The sequence below is a fragment of the Syngnathus leptorhynchus genome, chromosome 10 (assembly GCF_054491065.1).
Source record: "Syngnathus leptorhynchus isolate UIUO chromosome 10, UIUO_Slep, whole genome shotgun sequence".
Taxonomy (NCBI): Eukaryota; Metazoa; Chordata; class Actinopteri; order Syngnathiformes; family Syngnathidae; genus Syngnathus; species Syngnathus leptorhynchus.
In genome coordinates, this window is record NC_141204.1 from 1,896,005 (window position 1) to 1,919,217 (window position 23,213).

The 23,213-nt window shown below is 41.0% G+C and overlaps 6 protein-coding genes across 7 annotated transcripts; 4 read left to right on the forward strand and 2 right to left on the reverse strand.

The window, feature by feature from the left end:
- Positions 1–560: 560 nt before the first annotated feature.
- Positions 561–5,567, forward strand: mocos (molybdenum cofactor sulfurase). Its single transcript, XM_085922902.1, has 15 exons — positions 561–844; positions 909–998; positions 1,055–1,121; positions 1,229–1,873; positions 1,984–2,060; positions 2,118–2,317; positions 2,393–2,509; positions 2,579–2,938; positions 3,011–3,173; positions 3,262–3,349; positions 3,759–3,883; positions 4,080–4,176; positions 4,268–4,397; positions 4,481–4,585; positions 4,718–5,567. The coding sequence occupies exons 1-15, from the start codon at positions 733–735 to the stop codon at positions 4,856–4,858; spliced, it is 2,517 nt and encodes an 838-aa protein (XP_085779028.1). The 5' UTR covers positions 561–732; the 3' UTR covers positions 4,859–5,567.
- Positions 5,568–5,902: 335 nt separating this feature from the next.
- Positions 5,903–8,712, forward strand: LOC147049841 (lysophosphatidylserine lipase ABHD12). The gene is made up of 13 exons (XM_085922150.1): positions 5,903–6,062; positions 6,523–6,635; positions 6,705–6,810; positions 6,894–7,013; positions 7,079–7,109; positions 7,178–7,223; positions 7,403–7,532; positions 7,691–7,728; positions 7,796–7,875; positions 7,956–8,038; positions 8,176–8,254; positions 8,334–8,455; positions 8,551–8,712. Exons 1-13 carry the CDS (start codon positions 5,983–5,985, stop codon positions 8,570–8,572), a joined length of 1,050 nt encoding a protein of 349 aa, XP_085778276.1. The 5' UTR covers positions 5,903–5,982; the 3' UTR covers positions 8,573–8,712.
- Positions 8,713–9,135: 423 nt separating this feature from the next.
- tm9sf3 (transmembrane 9 superfamily member 3) lies at positions 9,136–15,039 on the forward strand. Its single transcript, XM_085921797.1, has 15 exons — positions 9,136–9,352; positions 9,882–10,077; positions 10,384–10,506; positions 10,951–11,111; positions 11,218–11,295; positions 11,386–11,517; positions 11,596–11,762; positions 11,833–11,927; positions 12,007–12,137; positions 12,585–12,724; positions 12,836–12,904; positions 12,975–13,121; positions 13,214–13,297; positions 13,410–13,486; positions 13,602–15,039. The coding sequence occupies exons 1-15, from the start codon at positions 9,260–9,262 to the stop codon at positions 13,667–13,669; spliced, it is 1,761 nt and encodes a 586-aa protein (XP_085777923.1). The 5' UTR covers positions 9,136–9,259; the 3' UTR covers positions 13,670–15,039.
- A 47-nt stretch (positions 15,040–15,086) lies between these two features.
- Positions 15,087–17,061, reverse strand: prdx3 (peroxiredoxin 3). The gene is made up of 7 exons (XM_085921798.1): positions 16,931–17,061; positions 16,372–16,462; positions 16,126–16,267; positions 15,751–15,886; positions 15,573–15,676; positions 15,337–15,502; positions 15,087–15,255 (listed from the first exon to the last, which is right to left on the reverse strand). The coding sequence occupies exons 1-7, from the start codon at positions 16,964–16,966 to the stop codon at positions 15,205–15,207; spliced, it is 726 nt and encodes a 241-aa protein (XP_085777924.1). The 5' UTR covers positions 16,967–17,061; the 3' UTR covers positions 15,087–15,204.
- A 288-nt stretch (positions 17,062–17,349) lies between these two features.
- Positions 17,350–22,725, forward strand: sfxn4 (sideroflexin 4). Its single transcript, XM_085921816.1, has 14 exons — positions 17,350–17,522; positions 17,666–17,731; positions 17,812–17,868; positions 17,943–17,969; positions 18,117–18,171; positions 18,303–18,328; positions 18,400–18,453; positions 18,523–18,585; positions 18,697–18,765; positions 19,048–19,138; positions 19,262–19,377; positions 19,450–19,535; positions 19,592–19,709; positions 19,776–22,725. The coding sequence occupies exons 1-14, from the start codon at positions 17,484–17,486 to the stop codon at positions 19,851–19,853; spliced, it is 945 nt and encodes a 314-aa protein (XP_085777942.1). The 5' UTR covers positions 17,350–17,483; the 3' UTR covers positions 19,854–22,725.
- dennd10 (DENN domain containing 10) lies at positions 19,922–23,153 on the reverse strand. 2 transcript variants are annotated; one of them, XM_085921813.1, is made up of 10 exons: positions 22,760–23,153; positions 22,482–22,536; positions 21,899–22,095; positions 21,742–21,821; positions 21,514–21,662; positions 21,275–21,386; positions 21,087–21,187; positions 20,848–20,955; positions 20,664–20,758; positions 19,922–20,590 (listed from the first exon to the last, which is right to left on the reverse strand). In XM_085921813.1, exons 2-10 carry the CDS (start codon positions 22,525–22,527, stop codon positions 20,423–20,425), a joined length of 1,056 nt encoding a protein of 351 aa, XP_085777939.1. In that variant the 5' UTR covers positions 22,528–22,536; positions 22,760–23,153; the 3' UTR covers positions 19,922–20,422. The 2 variants fall into 2 exon arrangements, with proteins under 2 accessions (XP_085777939.1, XP_085777940.1); XM_085921814.1 differs by lacking the exon at positions 22,760–23,153 and having other exon boundaries at positions 22,482–22,753.
- Between the last annotated feature and the right edge of the window lie 60 nt (positions 23,154–23,213).

The window sequence follows — 23,213 nt, forward strand, 5'->3', positions numbered from 1 at the left end:
ACAAAGATTTATATCACTATTATTTGAGATAAGACCTTTCAATTCCATGTCACTTCTGCCCAATCGCCCCCCTCCTGTGCTGATGGTTCTATTGAGTCTGGGATTAGATGTAATGGGATTACTCTCGAGGGGTTATTTAAAACTTGTTACAGTAACTAGTTCCAGTTAGATTTAAATATCAATAGTATTCAATGTTGATTGATCAATAATAATTTATATAGATACTGAAATTATATAGAAATTATGGATAATAATTTATATAGATACTGCTTGGAATATTAATATGATATATTATTTTTATATATTTATATATTATATATTATTATTATTTTTTTTTACCCGATACAGTGATTAATCTGTTGTAAAAATAATCCTTGCTGGTTGATGCATATACACCAGGTAGATGTCCTTCAAAGGACGTTTGGATGCCCCTTGAAATGTATTTGTCAACAGTGGGAGGGGACTTAGTGGATGCCTCGTCCCCCTGAGGTGGCCGCCCATTGACTCCTCCCCTCTCCACACCAGGAACTTTAACATAAACAACTTCTGTTCAAGTAAGTTACAAGACTATGACAAAGTGAAACTGTGGCCTTGTGCTCTTCACGGGACCGTAAACCTGAACCCGTGCTCTTTGGACTTTGAGCGTGGAAATCAATCCATAACTGTCTGTCCGTTCTCGCAGCTGTCAAAATTGAGCTGCGTCCAACACAGGCACTTCTCCTTATCGTTCAAATGGACTTCCACCGACTTAACTCTTTCAACACCTTTAGGGAAGTGTGGAGTTGTTATGGTTACGGAAAAAACCTGGAGGACGTGCTGGAGGGGGAGTTCACGCGGATTAAAGGTAATAATTGTATCCTCATGTGAATTGCTTTGAGCAGTTGAAAGTTAACTTGTTTTTTTTTCAGGCACTGTATATCTGGATCATGCTGCGACTACTTTGTACCCGGAATCACTGGTCAAGAACTACTGCCTAGATATTTCAAGGAACACGTATGGTATGAAAAGCAAGATTTATTTGTCATCTGAAAAATTGACATCATCTTCTCGATAGGAAACCCTCACAGCCACAATCCCAGCAGCAGATTAACACATGATACTGTGGAAAGGGTCAGATACAGGTGAGCTGCAATCATGTCACATTCCAAATGGGCCCATGTGGCCTCTTCAAAAGCACCTTGCATGAAATGAGTTCTCTCTTTAAAAAAAAAGGATCATTTTCTTTCAGAATATTACAGCATTTCAACAGCACCCCTGAAGAGTACTCGGTGATTTTCACCTCTGGCACTACAGCCGCTATCAAATTAGCGGCAGAGGTCTTCCCCTGGAGGTCGCCGACAAAAAGCCAGCCGGGCAGTCGCTTCTGCTATCTCACCGACAACCATACGTCCGTCGTCGGCGTAAGAGGCCTAACGTCAACCCGGGGAGTAGTTACCCTGCCCGTTTACCCCCAGGAAGTGGAAAGTAGGGCAAAAGATAAGACTCAAGGCAAAGATACACTTTGTCACACGCCACATCTCTTCTGCTACCCGGCCCAGAGCAACTTCTCAGGGACAAAGTATCCCCTGAGCCACGTCAAAGGCATCCAGGCAAGACGTCTTTATCCGGCGTGTGACCATCAGGGCCAGTGGTGGGTGCTGCTGGATGCGGCCTCGCTTGTCAGCTGTTCTCCTCTCAACCTCCAAGAGTGTCCGGCTGATTTCATTCCAATCTCCTTCTACAAGATATTTGGCTTCCCTACAGGTCTGGGGGCCCTTCTTGTCCGCAACAATGCTGCAGGCATACTAAAAAAGGCTTATTTTGGGGGAGGCACAGCAGCAGCTTACCTTTCCGGAGAAGATTATTATGTGCAGGCTGCAAACCTTTCTGACAGGTACGGCCGTGAACAACATTGCCAAGCATGGACGGTCTTTGAAAACACCATTTTATGCATGCAAAGCTTGTCAGGTCACTTTTTTTTTTTTTTTCTCTTTTCTGGATAAGATTGGAAGATGGTACTGTCTCCTTCCTGGACATCATTGCCCTCAATCACAGTTTCGATGCATTATACAGGATCACCGGTAAGTTTGAATTGAACAGCATTCACGCACTGAGAAATGACCGTTTCTTTCTTGCAGGGGGAATGCAAAATATACAAAAGCACACCTTTGGATTAGCACGTTACACTTATATGCTTCTGTCAAGTCTTTGCCATGGCAACGGGCGACCGGTGGCCCAAATGTATACACAAGGACAATTTGACAGTCCAAGCACCCAGGGCGCGATATTAAACTTCAACTTGATGGACTCACACGGAGAAATAATTGGATATTCTCAGGTGCGTAAGATGAATTTCATACTGAGGAAAAGATATTGTGGTATGGCAGCACTTTTTTTTTTGTTTTTCTTCCAGGTGGACAGAATGGCAAGTTTATACAACATTCATGTGCGCACTGGTTGCTTTTGCAACACTGGAGCTTGTCAGAGCTTTCTCGGCATCACAAATCAGCAGATGAAGAGAAACCTGCAGGTGAAAGATTTGGGGAAATGGACATTTCAAAATGCTCGGAGAATGAAACAGCCTTTTTTTTTTCTTTAGGCCGGCCACGTCTGCGGAGACACCATGGACATGGTGGATGGCCAGCCGACCGGATCTGTTCGCGTGTCCTTCGGCTACACGTCCACGTTTGACGACTGTCAAAAATTCCTGAGTTTTATCGTCGACTGCTTTGTGAACAAACCGGCGACGGTAGACCATGCCAGACTAGAGGGCCTTAAATCAGCTAGCGTATTAATTGAAGAAACAACAATCGCTATCAAGGAAGTAACACACAAAACTGAGGAAAAGAAAATTGTTTCACTGAAGGGATTTGAACCCGTACGTCCAAAGAATCACGAGGGACCTTATACGTTGACGAACATCTACATCTATCCCATCAAATCATGCGGTGCATTTGAGGTGTGAGCATCCACTTGGTGTCACTTTTTGTGCATTTCAATCTTCTTTCTACAGGATTTTTTTCTTTTCCAGGTCCAGAACTGGCCAGTTGGACCTCGGGGTTTACTATACGACCGAAGCTGGATGGTGGTAAATGGAAATGGCGTGTGCTTGAATCAGAAAAGAGAGCCCCGTTTATGCCTCATTCAACCACAAGTTCATCTGTCCTCAAATGAATTGCTCCTGCAGGCACCAAGTCAGTCAGTTATCAGCTCTGCCAATGTGATGCACTGCTGTCAATCATTTTTTTCTTTCTTCAAGGATTTTTCCCTCCTGTCCTGCAGGGATGAATAACATTTCGGTCGCGCTGGAAATTAGGACTCAAAAGCACGCAAGCTTCCCCGTCTGTCAGAGTAAAGTTTGTGGTGACAGGTGAGCTTTGGACAGGAAACAATTGCTACTTGTTTGATATTTAGATTTGGTGCTTGTAATATTGTATTCTGCTTTTTATCACATTCTGGATGTTTGACCCCAAATGGCATTTTAAAGCAAAGGTCAGGGAAAAATTGTTTGTTCAAATATTGCATTTATTATGAAAAGAAGTTAGGGATAAAATGCTTTGCAATGTTTTTAAAAGTGAAGATCATCTGTAATGTTAGTATTGCAGCAACAAACATGAAGTGGTTATGTGGCCGAGACACTTTCAAAAACTCACGTCCTCATTTTTATAGGGAAATGAAACAATTAGCAAAATAGTGCTGTTCTTCGAAACGGCTGTGATTCTCAGATGCAATGTTGCACAAAGTTTCTCTTTGCGCTTAACTGTGCAATCTTTCCCTAGGGTGGAGACGATGGACTGTGGCGACGAGGCTGCATCGTGGCTTTCGGACTTGCTTGGACAGCCGTGCCGCCTGATACGACAAAGTCCTGATTTCACTCGACATATGAACAAGAAGTCTGCTTCGGGTAAATGTGTCAGATGTTTACTGTGATTGTTATCACAATTTGAAGACAGGAAGCATAAGTGTACACCCCCCCACACACACACACACACAGTCATTATGGAGAATTATAATTCCTCCAGCTTTCCACATTCATTGAGGATTTCCAGCAGAGCTGAGTGCCTGAAATAAATGGCGAATATAAATGATTTTCCTTCCAGCCGTCACCTCCTCGTCGCTCTCCCTGGTGAATGAAGCTCAGTATCTCATGATCAACCGCGCAAGTGTGGAGCTCATTCAGAAAGTAATGAGGAGCAGGTTTGAACTCACGCTGCCGTATTTAAAATGTTTAACTTTGGTTTTGAGAGTGCAATAAAATAACATGGGATTTCCACGACTCCTTTCAAAGGCAAGACTATCCCGAGCTTGACGCACGGAACATCATCAGTCGGTTCCGGTCCAATTTTGTCATCTCGGGGGTTGAAGCCTTTGAAGAAGATGATTGGTCACACTTGATTATCGACAACCTTCAATTCAGGGTGAGCTGACACGTTGGAATATGAGTGTGTTAGAAGTGGATTCTTAATAAGCTGAATGTGCTTCTTTTGTCATAAATCAAAAGGTCAGAGGTCAATGTGTACGCTGCCAAATGATTGGAGTTGACCAGAACACGGGGACCAAAACAAAGGAGCCGCTGATGTCTCTTTCTACGTACCGCAATGGAAAGGTGAGTCATGGCCAAACGATTTCATCCCAACTAATATTTTGTATTTTTTTTTCCAAATTGTGGAGCTCTGAAAGAACTCAATTGTAACATTTGATTTCACATCACGCTGCTTGCTCTTTCTGGCATTTCTAGGTTACATTTGGCGTGTACTTGAGCCATCAATTGCCTGAAGGTTCACCAACAGCTGGTGTCCTCATTGCTGGCTCCCACGTTCTGCCAAAGCTCCATGATTTTGAAACGGATCAGTCATCTTCACCAACAACTCTTTCTTAGCACTTACTGTGGCTCCTCTTGGATGAGAACCTTAAGTGTTTCAAGTTCTACTTGGAGAAAAGTACTTATTTTGTAACCATGGAAAGTTTTAAATATGATGAAATAGTCATGACGTCATAGGGTCAGTCAAAAGTCAGTTCTTGGACCTCTTCTGTTCAGACTTTATATGCTACCTACCATGGCTATGCAGATCAAGGTGTTGTCTAAAACAAATAACTGAATGAACCAGACTTTTCTTCAACTCAACTAAATTGAGGTCGTTGTTTTTGTCCAAAACAGAAAAGAAGATTGGTGTTAGTAAACACTTAGGTCCTTATTTTTGTAAACAAACGCGGTGCATCAGCATTTAGATGATATAGTGTGTGCAAATCAAATCGGGTGACAATAGAAGTGAATTTAGCCAAGGGTGAATGCTTATAAAGCCAGGTTAAAACATATTCTTTACCCATGATTAATTTCTTTCAAATGGTGTTCTTGTGCTGTACTTCTTTTAGTCATTTTCGAAAAACAATGTTTTATTTTTCTACTTTGCATTTAAATGATTTAAATTCTTCCGTTTTTTTTGAATGACCTCTATTCTTCTACCTTTAAATGTTGTGTTTTTCCCCTTAAGTGTTGTTTTGTAACCATGTGAAGCTCATTGAGTAACCTTGTGTATGAAATGCTGGAAATAAATAAAGCTGCCTTGCTTTTCCTTGTAAGAGCACAATGGGTTATTTATAATATATTTATTATTATATATATATATATTACTTATTTATTTATTTATTTATTTTAATTTATTTATTTATTTATTTATGTATTTGTTTATTTATGTGTTTATTTATCTAATTTACTTCTTTTTTTACGTACTCCAATACCTTTTTGCATATTGATGTGTACTGACTTTGTCAGCGTTTTCTATTTTTGAAGAATTTTTGTGTGCATTTGAAAAATGCAATTATTTTATATTGTGTGTGTCTACATAATCAAGGACTCTATTCATGACTGGCCCCACCTTAAATAATAAGTTAAACTCTAACTCTTCCCCGAACAGCCGGAAAAGTGAACTTTGAGCGAACAATAGGTCTTCATAAAACGAAAGTTGGCTTAGGGAGCAAATCGCATTGCGATCGCTGATCAAAATGAGACAAAGACCTCTTAAAAAGGATGTGTCCACCTCCGCTCAGACAGCCAAAGTAAAGAGAAAGAAGCACGACAATGAGTAAGTTTGCATGTTAATGGAATCATCTCGGAGTTCTGCTGCAAAGCGCATACGTCACTTTAACACTTATTGCGCAACGTCATGTCGAATATAGGCTGCACATAAACAAACGCGAGTGTACGATATCCAAAAGTTCTGTGCAAGCTCGCCAGCCAGCTTTTTGGAAGCTTGTGCAATCATGACTTCCTTTGTTTCCCTCAAGGGGTGTGAAGGAATCAGCCTTTCCACTCAAAGGGCTCTTCTGTCACATTACAGTGATAATGGAGGGGGAGGAATGTGTTGTCCATGAGCTGGAAACATTCTGAACCTTCTTTTGTAGCTGTTGCCTCGAGCAAGGTCAAAGCCATTCCAGTAGAGTCTTAACATCTTTATCATCACACCATCCAAATATGATTAAAACAATTCAATTGTGAAGAGCAAATCTGCTTCCTCATGTATTTTCTCTGCTCTCTTTGCCTAGGTCCCGCTGGAGAAAAAGTCGTTTATTTGTACTATTTATCATCTTCGCTTCGGTTCCTTTCACGCTGGTCGTGTCACGGGGATTATTCCAACATCTTGTTTACAAAAACAGAAGTCAGTGAATTCCTAATCTGGTTCAAAATCCTTGGTTGATTTAAAAATATTCTCATCTTCTGTTTGCAGTCAAGGTTCCTTTCTTTGTTGACCTCAGCCAACCTGTTGATTTCTCCCTAAATCACACCATCAACATGTACTTAACATCAGAGGAAGGAATTTCTCTTGGTGTGTGGTGAGTCCAGTATTTTATTCCAAACCGAGATGACATTTTAATGGTCCAGCTTTTTAGCTTTGCGTTGTTTTGATTTATTCCAGGTACACAATCCCCGAAAGTAGGTGGAGAGAGGCACAAAGCAAAGACTTGGCGTGGTACCAAAGCCAATTGAGTGATGGAAATCCAGTTTTTATATATCTTCATGGGAACACAGGCACAAGGTATGTTAGGCTAGGAATTTCCCCTAATCATTAACAATGTTGTTTCTTGCAAACTGTTTTGACAGGGCTGCTCCTCATCGGGTGGGAGTTGCAAAAGTGAGTGATTAACGCCACAAACGTTTTCAGTTTTTAATGCTAAACCATATAATTTAATTTGTCAACAGGTATTGAGTGCACTTGGTTACCATGTGTTGGTGCCTGACTACAGAGGTTGGTGAAAATAAAAAGTTACTTTTCAGTTCTGAATGATTGTTTACTGCAAAGAACTGAAAGCTTTTTAGGGAATAATAAACAGTGGAATTTTATTCAGACTGCCATGGGTGCAACTTTTGCGCTTTGTGTGATTGCCATCTAGTGGTGGCAAGGTAAAACTACATCTAATTTGACAGGTTTTGGAGACTCAAGCGGTGAGCCGACTGAAGCTGGACTCACGAAAGATGCCCTTAAAGTGTATAAATGGGTCAAAGAACGCTGTGGAAGCAGCCTGGTCATCTTTTGGGGACATTCTCTTGGTACTGGGTCAGTTGTTTTTATAGCAACTCCTAACTTGCCTGAGATTATAAACAATAAATTTTGCCATTTTCAGTGGTTTGACTTAAATGTGTTAATTTTTCAGTCATGGAAAGTAAGCAAAAGTTTTCTTGTAAAAGCATTTTTGAACCTGTGTGACTTTGCAGAGTGTCAACTAACACTGCAGTCCAACTAATAGATGAAGGTAGGTGCAACTACACAAATAACACTAATTATGTAATACAATTAAATTTGACTGATTGTGTCAACAGGTATTGTTTTGGATGGCGTGATTCTCGAAGGCACCTTTCATTTTCCGAAAGAGAAACTACAAAGTCATGTGTTTTCATGGGTAAGCTTCAACACTTATGCCACTTCATATGTTGATTTTATCCATCCATCCATTTTCTATTTTATTTGTGTGTTTCGTAGTATTATTGGAAGTTTCCTGGCATGGGATACTTTTTTCCAGAGCCTTGGGCTGAAAATAAAATTGTCTTTCCCACTGCGGAAAAGTAAGTTTGAAGTAATGCCTAAGGTGTTCAAGGAATTATTCATATTTATTTTCTTATTTATTCACATTCATTTTGATACTGTTCATTGTGATTTGAAAATAATATTCACTTGCTTCACATGTTTTTTTTTCCTGCAGTTTAAGACGAATGAAAAGCCCACTACTTTTTCTTCATGCAGAAGATGATCCAATTGTTCTCATTGAGAATGCTCAGCAAGTATGATGATATGACTATTTACCAAAATGTGAAATGGCTATATTCAATTATGAATTGTATGTTTGACATTTCCCGCCAGCTGTACGAGATAGCAGTGAGCACTCAGAATGCAGAACGTGTCAAGTTGGTGTCCTTCGAAGGTTCTTTAGGGTATCTACACAATGGATTATACAAAGACCCCCGTCTGCCAGACATCATCAAGTGAGGGATCATTTCACACCATATCATATTAAGTTCAATATTTGGCTCCACATGTTAATCGGTGGTGACTTAACTGCATGTTATTTTCTCCACAGAAAGTTTGTGTTGTCTTTGTGAAGTTGGAAGATGCCTCCAGCAGCAGTTGTTCAATGTGTGTATATTATTCAAAGTAAATGATTTGCTTTAACTCAAAGACAGCAGATGTTAATTGCCTTATTGATGTGATGAATGCAAACATGTAAATACATAATCATTACCCTGTATCCTGTTTGTAAGTCACTTAATGTCTTTTTTTTTCTTACTTTTGTTGACTTTATTTGCATAACACCGAAAGCAGAAAAAAACAAGCCCTGTATGTATTCACCCCAATCAATGTGGCATACAAATCTGATTGATGTAGATGTTCCAAAATGCCCCAGATCATGGAGGGAGGCTGGATTCGGATGGCGTTTGCTTTATGGCATGTTTCACGTCATACAGTGTGTTTGGTAAACGTCAAGCTCCGGCGTTGCTCCGGTCTGTGGCAGTCAGATGACGTGGCTGTACGGTGCGGAAGATTCGCAGCCAGTTTCCTTCTTCATCGTTTTATTCATCGCTTCCTACCGTGATTGGCTGATTTGAGTCACGTGTCTCACTCCAGCCAATCGGAAGTCTATCCGATGAGTAATCGTAAAAATCCCTTACGACGTAAGCGTAGAAGAAGAGCGTCCCAAAAAATCGCCTCAGTCATACAACCAGGAAGAAGGTGGGCTAGCCCTGCAAAGCTAACACCCCTGATCTTTCTGCACACTTTTGCCGAAAAGAATGGGATCATCCAGGTGGAAGGTGGCAGCTGCGGTGTTCCTCGGTCTACTTGGCTCCTTAATATCCGTCGAAGCAGATGAACATGAACACACAGTAAGGCTACGTTTGGAAGGCCGAATGAAAGGGGGATTGCTTGCCTCTAAAAAAATGCTCTGTGCAACATGCTAACGTTTTGCTTCACTTGAAAGTGGAGCAGTACTCCGTTTGCAGTCTCCAAAAAAAAGTCAATCGTCGTGTTTGTTATTTTGAAATATTGGGCTAGGAAAACGACAGCGAGGCTGAGCATTAGCAAGCTAGCCTGTCAACGCTCATCGGCCTAAGTGCTTATGGCCAAACGTTTTCCCTGCACGGCTTGCTTGCTTGCTCACAAAGCTATTTTGGAACACCGGCGTTCAAGTTTTGAGTCGTGCGTGTTATCAGGTCGGCTCACAGAAAATGTGCTGTTCTTCCCATCATATAAACGTACCTGAATAATTAAACAGCTATTCTTGATTTTGCACATGCCTTGTTAACTGCAGCGTGTTTAATAAATCTCTATATAGTTGAAATATTGTTCAATCAGATGTGGGGGGTGAATTTGGAACATCTTCTCACATTATGTCATTCTTTTTTTTCCTTTCAGTACACAGATAAAGAGGAGGTAGTATTATGGATGAACACAGTGGGGCCTTACCACAACCGACAGGAGACGTACAAGTATTTCTCTTTACCATTCTGTGTGGGCACAAAGAAAACCATCAGTCATTACCATGAGACACTTGGAGAAGCTCTGCAGGGAGTGGAGTTGGAATTTAGCGGCCTTGACATCAAGTTCAAAGGTACTTTACTGTTGCATCGCACCAAAATGTCAGACTTTCATAGAAATATTACTCCAAGCATTGCTTGTCACCTTTTACCACATGTTGCCAAGACACGGATTGAAAAGCATTTCAAATCATTTTTTTAATTGGACTACAATGGCAATGGTGGTAGACGTGGTGAACAAAAGCAGAGTTTTTCCATTGTTTGCCTGGGCATACTTGTTTAGGTGTGGTTTCAGCAGATGGATTTCAATTGGTATTTGGAGATGTGTGCCTTCACATTGATCATTTGAAGATAGCACCACCTTTTCTCCACCTCTCTAGATGAAGTCATGCAGACAACGTATTGCGAAATTGAGCTGGACAAAGCCAAACGGGATGCGTTTGTGTATGCAATCAAGAATCACTACTGGTACCAAATGTACATCGATGACCTGCCCATCTGGGGTAAGTGACAATCCAAACTTTCTATCGTGAGTAGATTTTCATCAAACTTGATGAGCGAGCGGAATCAAGATTTGCAGGCCTAAGTTGTAGCATCTTTCAAGTTGCCCTACCTGTTGTCTCATGTCCTCCCCCCCTCCCTCGCTGAACAATCCGGAATCTGGGGAGTGAATTTTTTTTTTCCTTTGTTCTTATTTGAGGCGTGTCCCACTACATTGACTTCTGTGGCGGCATCGACGTGTGCCGCTGACTGCTGCGCTTGAAATTCCAGTACTCCAAAAACCTGAAACGTTATGTTGTGGAATGCAAAACCAAGTTATTACTGTTTCATTGGAAAGATTCTTATACTCCAGGATTTTTTGTTTTTAATTAAAAACGTGAGGGAATGAAAAAATACCCCATCTTTTTTCAGCCAGTACCAGTCAATAGAACATTTCAATTTTTCAGGTATCGTTGGTGAGGCAGATGAAAATGGAGAAGATCACTACCTCTGGACGTACAAGAAATTGGAGATTGGCTTTAACGGCAACAGAATTGTGGACGTGAATCTCACGAGTGAAGGCAAAGTTCGACTTGTGCCCAACACGAGGATCGCAATGTCTTACTCTGTAAGTACCCAGCGAGCTACTGCAATGTCTCGGTCGAATTCTGGCTGTGCCTGTATTGTAGGTCTTGTTGAAAACAAGTGTTAAGTATCCCTAAATGCATACGCAGGTGAAATGGAAGAAGTCGGATGTGAAGTTCGAGGATAGATTTGACAAGTACCTCGACCCGTCCTTCTTTCAACACCGGGTGAGTGACTTGAGAACGTCTGCTTCGGCATGTTCCTGCCACCATGCCGGTGCGTGTCTAAATTGAACCATATTTCCTCCTCCTTTCCAGATACATTGGTTCTCCATCTTTAACTCCTTCATGATGGTCATCTTCTTGGTGGGTCTGGTGTCCATGATTTTGATGAGAACTCTCCGAAAGGATTATGCCAGGTACAGCAAAGAGGAGGAAATGGATGACATGGTAAGTCGGGTTAATGGTTCTTCAAAGACAATGAGTACTTTCAAATGAGTTCATAGGACGCCGGGCTTTTCCCAATAGGACCGAGATCTGGGAGATGAATACGGCTGGAAGCAGGTGCACGGGGATGTGTTCCGGCCCTCGAGCCATCCGCTCATTTTCTCCTCACTCATTGGATCTGGCTGCCAGATTTTCTCCGTGTCTCTCATTGTCATTATCGTGGCAATGGTGGAGGACCTTTATACAGAGTACGTCGGTAATTAGCGTCCCGTGAAAGGCACGGCAGACGTGACCGAGTTGTTTGGTTTTGCTCCGCAGGAGAGGATCGATGCTGAGCACAGCCATTTTTGTGTATGCCGCCACTTCCCCTGTTAATGGCTATTTTGGCGGAAGCTTGTACGCCAAACAAGGAGGTAATGATCGCATTTGAAAATAGACCTCGTCGTATAACTATATTCAAATGTCCTTGTTTTTATTTGGTGACCAAAACAGGAAGAAGATGGATCAAGCAAATGTTCATTGGAGCCTTTATGATCCCGGCAATGGTGTGCGGCACTGCCTTCTTCATCAACTTCATCGCAATCTACTATCACGCTTCCAGAGCCATTCCATTTGGCACCATGGTGGGTCTTAAAAAAAGAACAAAAAAATCTCATGCAACACCACCAATCAAAATGGTCACCAAAAGTATAAATAGTACAATGATGATTTACTTTCCAATATATTAGCCTCAATAAAGAGTGACAGGAATGGAATTGGACCGAGGGCTATTTTAGAGATGGGTGTGTTAAAGAACCCGGATGCCGATCTTCCCTTTGGACTTGTTTACTTAGCTGTGAACGCAACTTGTACAAATAGAATCAATAAGTTGGCTTTACACGTGAAATTGACTCTTGGGAAAGAACTCGACTCAATTTGTACGTCAATAGAGGTGCTCTTGATTCAATCTCAACTAGTTTGAAGAAAGAAAGAATCAAATGTGTCAGGTTAGCGTGACCGTGCTTTCAGAAGTGTTAGTTGGTGTCACTTCAACTGATTTGAAAGAAAATTGTTTGCGTCTCCATCTGCAGGTGGCTGTTTGTTGTATCTGCTTCTTCGTCATTCTGCCGCTAAACTTGGTGGGAACGATTTTGGGGAGGAATCTTTCCGGTCAGCCAAACTTTCCCTGCAGGGTGAATGCTGTGCCGAGGCCAATCCCTGAAAAGAAATGGTAGGTTTGCATCCTGTGAGGTGGAACCAGGAGACACAGGCAAAGTCTTTTTTTTTTATTTTTTTACTTGAATCACTCTAAGCCACGTGTGGGGGATTTTTGTGCCGATAGGTTCATGGAGCCAGCTGTCATCGTCTGTCTGGGTGGAATCCTTCCTTTCGGGTCCATCTTCATTGAAATGTAAGTCGACGGCCCGAGCGTGGTTATTTGATATATATATCCCAATTCTGGGCTTTTCCTCCCACATCAGGTATTTCATCTTTACATCCTTCTGGGCCTACAAAATCTACTACGTCTACGGTTTCATGATGCTGGTCCTGGTGATCCTTTGCATTGTGACGGTGTGCGTGACCATCGTGTGCACGTATTTCCTGCTCAATGCTGAAGACTATAGATGGTGAGCATCTGTCTTGTCCCACACTGCAACTTTGGGAGGGGGGGAAAAAAAAAAAAAAAGAACCTGCTGATCATGATGTTTCTCCTTTCCAGGCAATGGACAAGCTTCCTGTCTGCTGCATCCACCGCAGTTTACGTTTACATGTACTCTTTTTACTACTATTTCTTCAAAACTAAGTGAGTTTGGCGGATGATTTTTTTTTTTTTTTTTTTTATATTTTTGATGTTGTTTTACTGAACAATTGTGCAAACTGAAAGTTTTTTTTTTTTCTTCTCTGGCGTATTTCAGGATGTACGGGCTATTCCAGACATCCTTCTACTTCGGTTACATGGCTGTCTTCAGCACTGCTCTTGGAATCATGTGTGGTCAGTATTTCCCCGCGTGAAGTTTGAAGATGTCGCTTTCGTTTGTAGCAACAAATCCGACGGTAGTGTCGACACAAGCGCCGACAGGGTTTGAAACCGGAATGTTGTCTTACAGGTGCCGTGGGATACATGGGAACAAGTGCCTTTGTTAGGAAGATATACACAAATGTGAAAATAGACTAAAGCACCACGGCAAGGTCATGAAATATCCAGGAAGACAGCCGGCAAACAACATCCCCTTTTTGCTTTTCTTTCTTGCAAAGAGATCGTGAGAAATCTCACTTTGTACAATGTAGTTTTTCCATTTTCTGAATGATTTTCAAAGCTGCAACATGAAGTGATCAGATGCATAGCTGCAGATGAGGCGTCGTCCAAAATCCGGTTGTGTTTTTATCCGTTGCGCGCACACAAAATGTTTAAGGCTTGCGTGGCTTCCCTTCCAAACCAGTCCCACCCGAGACCAGACACGTTTATGGATGGAACGGTGCAGCTCTCTTCAGTGAAGAGGCCTAAATATATTGAAAGCCTTTATTTGTTCTATTGTGTCACAATAACAGGAGTTATTCTGACTTGATTTCTATTTTGTATTCTTGAAGTCAACTGGCAGTAATGTTAGTGCGTAGTGCGAGTACTTTGTTCCCATTGACTTCCAGTGCAAAAAGTCCACGCTGCCACTCGAGTCATTCCCCCATTTTGGCGGCTCTAATCTTCCTGTTACGCTCCCTCAACCTCCGGTGGCAGCGTTGTGACTTGTGCATTCTGCGGAGACGAGAATGAGGGTCAGATCTGAAGTCAGAGTACAGTAACAGACTTTTAAATGGATGTGATGAGTTTCCCCCCCCCACCCAAAAAAAAAAAGTTTAGTCTTGTTTTCTCAATGTTTGGGTTTGAATTTTGTCTACATGTAAAGATAATATATGTATGAGGGGAGTGTATATAACCTTAATGTACCTTTAGGTGTAGATCCCAAATGTATTTTCGTTGTACAGATTTCCAAGACGGTGTTTTTTTTTAAATCAGCTAAAACAAAAGGTATGTTGTGGTTGGGGCTGGTGGCGCCGTTTCATCTTGCCTGAATTTGCATGAGGTTTTCGCCAAACCATACTGACGACCTTTTTTTCCCAGCTTCACAATGTTAAGTATGCACTGTGGAGGTTGAATGGTCCACTTGAGCTTACTTACTGATTTTTCCTATTATTTAAAGCTTTAAAAAAGGCTCGGCATCTGGTAAGCCATTTTCTTGGCGCACCCTTTCCGTTTGCTGCCCCCTTAACACCACACGCTGTGTGTGAATGTCCAAAGGATGAGCTGTACGAAAACGTACACTTGACTTTAAATGTCTTCATAACCACAGAGAGTGCTGTAGCCTTTCAAAGTCTTTATTTCTCTCCCCCCCCCCCTTACATATTGTGTATATACAGTATGTGCCCTACTTGTACTGCCTTCTCAGTTCTTATTCTTCCCCACTGAAATTGATTTTGCACCTCATCTGATGACATTTTCATCCTGCATATTGTTGTAAAAAGAGGAAATAAACATGTTTATGTACAGGGGTTGTGAGCTTATGCCTGTTGACGTCGCGCAAAAAAAACAAACAAGTACCAACAGTTGTAGAGCTTTTAATAATTTTCCACAAATCAGCTTTTATTACCATAACTCTCCATATCACAGTGCATAAAGCAACTTAACAACCTAAATAGACTTGTAGTGCTTTACAATCAGTTGACTTTTTCAAAGTACTCTTTGGATCCTTCAGGGGTTGGTTTGATCTGAAATCAAAAGGAAAAACATTGAATTTGAATTGCAGACTTTTGTTAATATGGCCAGGCGAGGAATATTGTCCCACTCACCGTCGGTGACTTGGGGGTCCAGCTTGCAGGACACACTTCACCGTGGGTCTCCACAAATTGGAAAGCCTTCACGAGGCGAAGGGTCTCTTCAACACTACGACCCACTGGCAGGTCATTTACGCTCATGTGCTTCACCACGCCGTTAGGATCGATGATGAACAGACCCCTAAAATAATATCAGGAATGTCATTTGATTGGGTCAGCATTCACCCTAAATTATTTAAAATTGTAATTACCTCAGAGCAATGCCCGGGTTCTCCAGCAGTACACCGTAGTCTCTGGAAATTTGCTTATTGAGGTCAGCCAGCAGGGGGATATGAATGCTGCCCAAGCCTCCGGCCTGCCCGACGCAAACAACGCCATCATTACGATGGACAACACTTGAGGTCTTGAGTCACTTTTTGTTTTACATACCTTGCGAGAAAGGTTAGTCCACGCTAGGTGCGTGAAGTGAGAGTCCACAGACACACCCACGACCTCGCAGTTGATATCGTGGAACTCATTAGCCTTGTCGCTGAATGAGATAATCTCTGTTGGGCATACGAAGGTGCTACAATAAAGCAAACAAAAACAAAAAAAAGAAACCATGTTACAATATTGGACATAACAGACATCTGTTCATGGCTTTTTTTCCAGCACCCTTGTTAAATGGACTGTGTTAATTCACATGACAAGCAAACCATTCCTTCAGATAGAAGATCTGGCCTAAGACTGATCATTCTGGAAATATTTCTTAAAATCACAGCTGGGACAGTTTGGAAGTTTGTCAGCAGGAATGGCAGCACTCACAAATCCAGCGGGTAGAAGAAGAGGACCAAATATTTGCCCTTAAAGTCAGCCAGGCTCATCTCCTTGAATTCCCCGTTATGGACTGCTGTGGCTTTAAAAGCAGGTGCAGGTTGAGTGACTGCAGCGATCCATCTGCAAGAACCTGGAGGAACATGTGACAGCTTAGGGGACTTTGAATTAGGCACTACTTTGTGCAAAAAATCGTATTATTCAGATGAGTGGAAATGGAGTGACATTTCTACATACTGCTAGAGAAAGAAGCCCTCGGAAGCGCCGAAGCAGACACAATTCGTTCGGCTGCAGCACCTCCTTGCCAACATGCTCCTGCAACCCTTGCCTGAAAAAATGACAGTCATCATCATCAAGATTTTGAAAACCTTCTTGGCTAAGAAATACTCCAGCATGTATGTGTAATTTACAGAAACAAATCAGTAATTGACAAACTGAGCATGTGCTCAAAGCCAAAAGACCTGCGCACGTCCTGTTCTTAGTTTTGTAACCACTTAACAGCAGGAAGTACTGGACGAGTATGTTACATTTTCATATGTGCATTACTAAAAGGGACAAACGGCAGTGAAAATGTTTAATTGATCATCTAAATGTAGAATAAATTTCGAGTATATTTGAAAGGCGGAAAAAGGTCATAAACCAGAGGTTGCTCCTGCAGGTTGAATGTAAATCAGCATAATGTAAGAAAGCTCGTCATGCATTCTTCAATAGTATCTCTACTGATATTACTAACACGTCAAATGAACGCAAAAAGACATTTTGATGCAATTGAGTGTCAAGTAAGTTGTAAACTCACAGACGTCCTGAGAAGTCTTCCGATGCTGGCTGCCATTTTGGATGATGTCAGAATTGAGGGCGGGTGGATGTTACTTTTTGGACGCGTCTTATCCAATCATATACTATGTATATAATCGTCGTATTGGTATTGCTGTTCGTCAATGCAAAAACACCCTAAAAAAATAAAATAAAATAAAAAGCAAAATTAAACGAAATCGATAAAAGATGCTTTCAGGTGCTCACAGAAGACAAAATATATTTGCTGGTAGTATTTGAAATATGCAGCTGTATGTCTTTCAATTTCGGTTGAATATAACAAATAAAATGTATGTGCATGTATTCAAGTAAATTCAACAATAAACATCGTAATCTAATCATCAACATAAACGTTATTATCAAATTTCCGACTGTTCCTGAAGCTATAAGTGAACACGTGACTGAACACGGAAGTCGTTTCTATTTGACCTCAACAACATGACAGCTTGTGTTTGAGTGTGACAATATATTGTCTTATTTCAAAATGGGGAAACCTTGTTTATTGAGTTTACAAGAATGATTACAGGTTTGGCGTAATGGATCCTAATCTGTTGTACTGGAAGAGCCATGGGGAGGTAATTGAGCAAGCAGAGATTCAGCATCATGTTGTTGGTATCATAATATAGTGTATGATGTAGCTATGTAGAGTTATAAATAGACCATGTGTTAACTAACATATATCCTTTCATTGATGACCTTGTGTTATTTTTCATTTCAGTCTGTATTTAGTCGTTTAAAAATCTGGGTGAATCTTCTGGATCCATCATTTCTGCTCACATCAAACGTGAGTATTAAGAACAGTTAGTTGAAGAAAACTGGAGAGTGTCCAGTGATGTTGTCAATTCATTATACCGCTCCTCTCAGGCACAAATACAAGAAACTCGCTCCCAACTTGGAGATGGAGAAATAATCAACAAAAAGGTCAGATGTGCTCAGTGTCTGCTTGAGTTTTTGAAAGTGTGACTAATACAGGTATTTATTTTTCCTGCCTTTAGGATGCACATGCATGGAACATCTCTCTTGTAAGTACTATTGCAGGAGACAGAGGCCCGTTTTAGCTGCTAAAAATATTGTTTGGTCTATCTTTTACATATATCATAATTTGGGCTTTTCATTCAATGAGAAATGAAGCTGAAGTGAATGTTTTGACCACTAGTTTGTCTTAACAGTCGTGTGTCCATGCCGATTCTGGTTCTGTGCTTCCACTAGTTTTCCGCCCTCCAGGTACAGTCCATTTAAAAAAATATATATTCATAGAACTGGTTGATAATATGATGCTAATATCGAACTTTGTGCAATTGTGGATATGTTAGCTGCTTCTAACGCCCTTTTTTGTTTGTCTCATTTCTTTCCAGCATTTTTGCCATTTACAGCTCCTTTGGTAAGTCCGTCCTAAAATATGTGATAGTCTGGCTCTTGTTTAAGGAATATTAAAAATGTCTCTATCTTAAGGTGGTTGCCAGCTTTTTGCCGCATCGAAATATCAAACCAACCTTGTTCTGGCAGGTATGGGACTTCTTTTAAACCGTGTGTTTCATACCACTCGATTTTCATCACTGAAACGTCTCCTTGCAGTTTTTATTACAAAGTTACACTGCCGGATTCAACTATGCCAACAGAAATCGCTCCTCAGAGGAGGTAATGTACTTTTTTTTCAATATTGAATTGACTTCATAAGGCTTCTGCTCCGACAGTTGCAATGAAATGACTCGTGAATGAGGAGTTGTCCCTTTTTTTGCTTATCTGCAGGGTCACACGCCATCTCTGAAGCAGCTCCTTTTGATAGCGGGGACGGTCTCCTATACAACATGCGCAGGGGTATGTAGCTGGGGCTGGTGTGAAAGTCATGACCACGAGGTGCACTTTAATGACATGCAATTTGAGGACAAGAGCTTCACCATCCTCTCATGAATTGTAAAATTGTTGTTGAACAATTCTCATCGACATCACTACAATCTGCAGCCATCGTAATAAGTGAATTGTCTGATGGTGGCAATCAAAACTTCGTGGATGTACCTTATGCCCTCTTTTGTTGAGTTGATGTCCTTTTCATATTGTAAGTTGTTTAAGACAGTGCATCTTATGACTTTTTGGTTTCAGGCCCTACCTCAAATGATTGTAAATCGACTTGGCTTAAAAAGCATACTCGTCCAAAATTTCTTCAGGTTCACTGCACCAATCCCACTCTCAGGTTTGTTATCCTCTTATATTTCCATGATTAAAGATTTCTTTTTTGGGACATTGGAAGTTTCTGGCCGACAGTCACGGATTGATGCTAATATATTTCAGAGCATAACATGTTTTGTCTTGCCAGCTGCTCTTGCTTACTTCAACGTGTTGACTGTCAGAGCGGAAGAATGTGAAAATGGTATCCAAGTGTTTGATTCCAATGGGAATTCTGTAGGCATATCTAAAGCAGCGGCAGAAAAGGTAATAGAAGAGTAGAAACATCAACACGACTGGACATGTTGCATGTTGGTCATCCACTGCTTTGTTTGTCAGGCTGTGATGGAAAGTGCATTATCCAGAGCAGTACTATTTGGCACCACTGCTGCTATTCCCAATCTCCTGCTTTCAGTCTTGCGGAGGTCAGTTGACTCTCATGTCAATCATCAGATTGGAATTCTAAAGTTCTTTCCTGCAGAACAAGATTTCTCCAGAAGAATTCTCTACTGGTCGCCCCTATCCGTCACATAAGTGTAGCAATCGTCCTCGGCATGATGATCCCAGTTTCATTCAGCATCTACCCTCAGTTTGGGACGGTAAGATTCTGAATATTTTCTCATCCGAACGGATCGACATGAGCTCATCTGACCTTGTTCTTCCAGATAAGGAGAGAAAATGTTGACAAAGACCTGCAGGCCAAGGTGGCCGAAGAACAGTTGTTCTACCACCGAGGACTTTGAGCTCAAGTTAGTAAAACTCAAAGGGCTCGAACCAAACACAAATGAGAAAGCGTCATTGTTTTTAACAATACATTTATTATGACTGTATGAATATTTTGAGCATTGATAGATGCCAAATACAAATCTGTTCATAAAAAATAAATGCAACCTTCCCAATGTTACATTATGCAATGAAATACTGAGGCGTTTAATCATTCATGGCAAACGTACCCTAAAACATCATAACAAAAAACATGATCGAACCTGAAACGAGATAGTACACAATCTGTGGGGATGGAATTAAACTATGATTTAACTTAAAATCAAACATTTGTTTGGATGAGTCTTCTCCTTGTTGCAAAAATGACCTGGATTACTGCACCGTGTAACACTTATTGGACAATAGTGACAGTATAGTAAAACAAAATTATGTCTTGAAATTTGAGGTCAACAAAAAAACTTTATTCCAAAAAAAAAAAAAGAAACTCCATATTTGGCACGCTTTTACTGTCATACATACTCAGGGTCTGTCTGCTTAAGTGACAGGCGTCACCATTTTGGACGAGAATCTGTCAAATTTTAGAGAAGACTTACATCCGTAAAATCTGCTCAGCCGCAGCCAGATGAAACAGGAAATTTTCCGTCGCTGGAGGGAAATGCTGCTGCTTTAAATATTCCAAAGTCATTTTAGAGCCTTCGCACTGATCAGCCAAGGTTTCCAAATGAGTAAGAATTTGTTGGGTCTTTAAAGAAATATCCTGTAATTCAGAATGCGGCTGTCACCATTATCTCCTTTCCTGACAGCTTAGAAGACAAAAAGACAACTCTTACCTTAATGACTTGACTATCTGACTTCTCCGTGTCTTCTGCAGAATGGACAATAAGATTGCCAATGTCCTTGTGTAACTTCCCCATCATCATAGCCTCTGCGTTGCGACACAACATCATTTATTTTCACGATTCCATGCAGGCAAAATACTCGGTACTGGAGTGTTACAAAAAAAATTGACAGAACCTTTGGCACTCTGTGAAATAGTGATCACGCTGTCCGGGAGGTTGACATACACATCGAACAGGTCCGATCTGTTGCTCACCTCTGGATCCACGAATCCTGCTATATATCCTGGAGGAAAAAAATATATATATATTTTTACAAGTCTCCCATTTATTCCTACTATGGCCAAATGTTGAGTTAACGTGACTCCCTTTGATAATGATTGATCTCCTAATGTGACAAAAAGGAAACCTTTTTACCTGAGCATTTACTGAGATGCTCCAGTTCAGTACCAGTCAGATGCACGTATGGATGCAGAATAGACCAGTCTTTCCTGTGCCACGCTAGAGCGGGAAGTGTTCTAAAAGACAAGATCAGCAGTGCGTAACCATGGCTAGCACGCAAATGAATAATTGAATTATGAATGGAACATTTGGATGAAATTTACCTCGTGAATTCCAATAAGGCTTCAACTCGAGGATGGTGGACAGCAATCTTTTTTTTCAGCATGACAGCAGTGTACAGGATGATGGTCTCCATGCCAAACTGGGATACCACATCTAGCAATAACGCTTTATTAGTTTGATTTGTTCTTTCAATCTGATATGATGGTTTTGTTTTTAAAGCTAGTATTTAATGTAAGTTAAATTAGTCAAAGTTCTTTTTTTATTTTTTTTAAATCTTTACCTTTGATTGATCCTGCCAGGAATGCCTTTCGGACGTCGTAGTCCTTAGTTAAAAACGAGCCATTCTCTTCACTCTGGCAAATACCTTTGATGAGGACAGCGATGTAGACCTCCATCATTTTTACTGGACTGCCATATTTGATGTACATCCTGAATAGTAAATCAAAGATCATTTCAAATCGTGCAATCATCAAGATGATTGATAATCATTGGCGCATAAACACTTTACCTGCAGAGTATTCGATTAAGCGCAGCATATTTCTCAGGGTTGAAGTCTTTTGCTGTAACTACCACTGACAAATGCGTGACCTAGCAAGGGAGAAACACAACTTAAGTTACGTACTAGTTACTGCTGTGCCGTGCTTGTTACGAATGAGCCAGCTGACCTTGTTTAGAGGTGTCGGCTCTTCTACTTCAAGTGTGCTGATGTAGTACCAAGTGCGCCAGAATTGGCCAAATACAAAGGTGTGAAAATCATCCTTGCTCTGCGTCAAACAGCACTTGCTCAGGAGGACGCTTCTAAGATCAGAGCCCACCGAAGGATAGCACCACACCCACAGTGTGTCACCATTCACATCTTTTTCTGGGGACAACGTGACACACACACAATCAGGCAATGCAGTCATGTATTTTGTCAGTATGCCAAGTACCAAGGAAATGACCGGGTCTCCAATCTTGTTCTAAATAACCGATAATATTCTGAGTTGTTATTATTAAAGATTGGATTACACGTACTTTTTTTTTTTTACTCGGGTACTTGAATCCCTCTTTTGTGATATACTTCGAGCGGCCCAGACACACAAATAAAAATCAATTCAGTTTGAGATCCTCATGACAAGATGTGAGAATTCTGCTAATGAAGCAGTTCACTCTGCTGTCATGTGATTTTTACAGCACAAACTGCATTAGTCACTAATCTCCCATGGAAAAGAACGAGGTAAAATACTGTCTTGAGAAAAGTTAACTTACCAATCAATCCGACGCTTAACATGGACTGTGTTTCAATTGATGCCATATTCCATACCTGGAGAATATCAGAATATGATCACTAATACATTATTATTATTTTTTTTACAAAACTCCATCTATTTCTTGGCTGAGAGTCGCATCTTGACCATCAAGCTGCGACTGTCAGCAAGAAAACTGCAAGCTATTCGAATGTAAAAAGCTCCAAATGAATGCATGAATGTAATTTCATCAAAATAAACGCGATCATGCAACCGATGAGTGATTACAGTTTCTGTTACCTCTGCTGTCAGCGCTTTGCTCCTCCGTGCGTATTTTTCTTCCTTCTTCCGGGTCAGGAGACCTGACCACTCATAACCAATCACATTGTGGGCGTAAATGAGGCATTCGATTGTACGTATAAAATGTTTTCATGGTCGAGCTGCGAGCCTAATCACAAGACGTATTTCAAATCAATGACAATATTCCCTCAGATACACACATTTCTGCATCGAAAATAGATACACCATTAACCTAGATCAAGGGAATCCTGGTAAACCCAACAATTCAGTTGGATGTTTTACTTGAAATTTGTTTGACTTGAAACTCGCGAATTGACATGGAACCAGCATTTAACATTTAGATCTCATACAGTTGACATTTGCGTGTCAGCAAACGCACCACAATAGGTTTACAGTACATACGGGTCACCCGGAGTTGCCAGATTTTGTAAAATCCCCTTTTGTAAGTGTACAT

What these genes read in the sequence shown, in the direction of transcription:
- LOC147049841 (XM_085922150.1), top strand. Translation starts at nt 5,983, where the DNA reads ATGAGACAAAGACCTCTTAAAAAGGATGTGTCCACCTCCGCTCAGACA. An exon ending in GGACATTCTCTTGGTACTGG is followed by an intron (nt 7,533 to 7,690) that starts GTCAGTTGTTTT and finishes GTGACTTTGCAG; the next exon opens with AGTGTCAACTAACACTGCAG. An exon ending in CGTCTGCCAGACATCATCAA is followed by an intron (nt 8,456 to 8,550) that starts GTGAGGGATCAT and finishes TTTTCTCCACAG; the next exon opens with AAAGTTTGTGTTGTCTTTGT.
- sfxn4 (XM_085921816.1), top strand. Translation starts at nt 17,484, where the DNA reads ATGGATCCTAATCTGTTGTACTGGAAGAGCCATGGGGAG. An exon ending in ATGCATGGAACATCTCTCTT is followed by an intron (nt 17,970 to 18,116) that starts GTAAGTACTATT and finishes TTGTCTTAACAG; the next exon opens with TCGTGTGTCCATGCCGATTC. An exon ending in CTAAAGCAGCGGCAGAAAAG is followed by an intron (nt 19,378 to 19,449) that starts GTAATAGAAGAG and finishes TTTGTTTGTCAG; the next exon opens with GCTGTGATGGAAAGTGCATT.
- dennd10 (XM_085921813.1), bottom strand. Translation starts at nt 22,527, where the DNA reads ATGGCATCAATTGAAACACAGTCCATGTTAAGCGTCGGATTGATTG. An exon ending in CCTGGCAGGATCAATCAAAG is followed by an intron (nt 21,387 to 21,513) that starts GTAAAGATTTAA and finishes CGTTATTGCTAG; the next exon opens with ATGTGGTATCCCAGTTTGGC. An exon ending in GCCTTATTGGAATTCACGAG is followed by an intron (nt 21,188 to 21,274) that starts GTAAATTTCATC and finishes CTTGTCTTTTAG; the next exon opens with AACACTTCCCGCTCTAGCGT.
- prdx3 (XM_085921798.1), bottom strand. Translation starts at nt 16,966, where the DNA reads ATGGCAGCCAGCATCGGAAGACTTCTCAGGACGTCT. An exon ending in GAGGGCTTCTTTCTCTAGCA is followed by an intron (nt 16,268 to 16,371) that starts GTATGTAGAAAT and finishes ATGTTCCTCCAG; the next exon opens with GTTCTTGCAGATGGATCGCT. An exon ending in GGACCCCCAAGTCACCGACG is followed by an intron (nt 15,256 to 15,336) that starts GTGAGTGGGACA and finishes TTTTGATTTCAG; the next exon opens with ATCAAACCAACCCCTGAAGG.
- tm9sf3 (XM_085921797.1), top strand. Translation starts at nt 9,260, where the DNA reads ATGGGATCATCCAGGTGGAAGGTGGCAGCTGCGGTGTTCCTCGGTCTA. An exon ending in GGATCGCAATGTCTTACTCT is followed by an intron (nt 11,112 to 11,217) that starts GTAAGTACCCAG and finishes ATGCATACGCAG; the next exon opens with GTGAAATGGAAGAAGTCGGA. An exon ending in CCATTCCATTTGGCACCATG is followed by an intron (nt 12,138 to 12,584) that starts GTGGGTCTTAAA and finishes CTCCATCTGCAG; the next exon opens with GTGGCTGTTTGTTGTATCTG.
- mocos (XM_085922902.1), top strand. Translation starts at nt 733, where the DNA reads ATGGACTTCCACCGACTTAACTCTTTCAACACCTTTAGGGAAGTGTGG. An exon ending in TGCATTATACAGGATCACCG is followed by an intron (nt 2,061 to 2,117) that starts GTAAGTTTGAAT and finishes TCTTTCTTGCAG; the next exon opens with GGGGAATGCAAAATATACAA. An exon ending in TCGACAACCTTCAATTCAGG is followed by an intron (nt 4,398 to 4,480) that starts GTGAGCTGACAC and finishes ATAAATCAAAAG; the next exon opens with GTCAGAGGTCAATGTGTACG.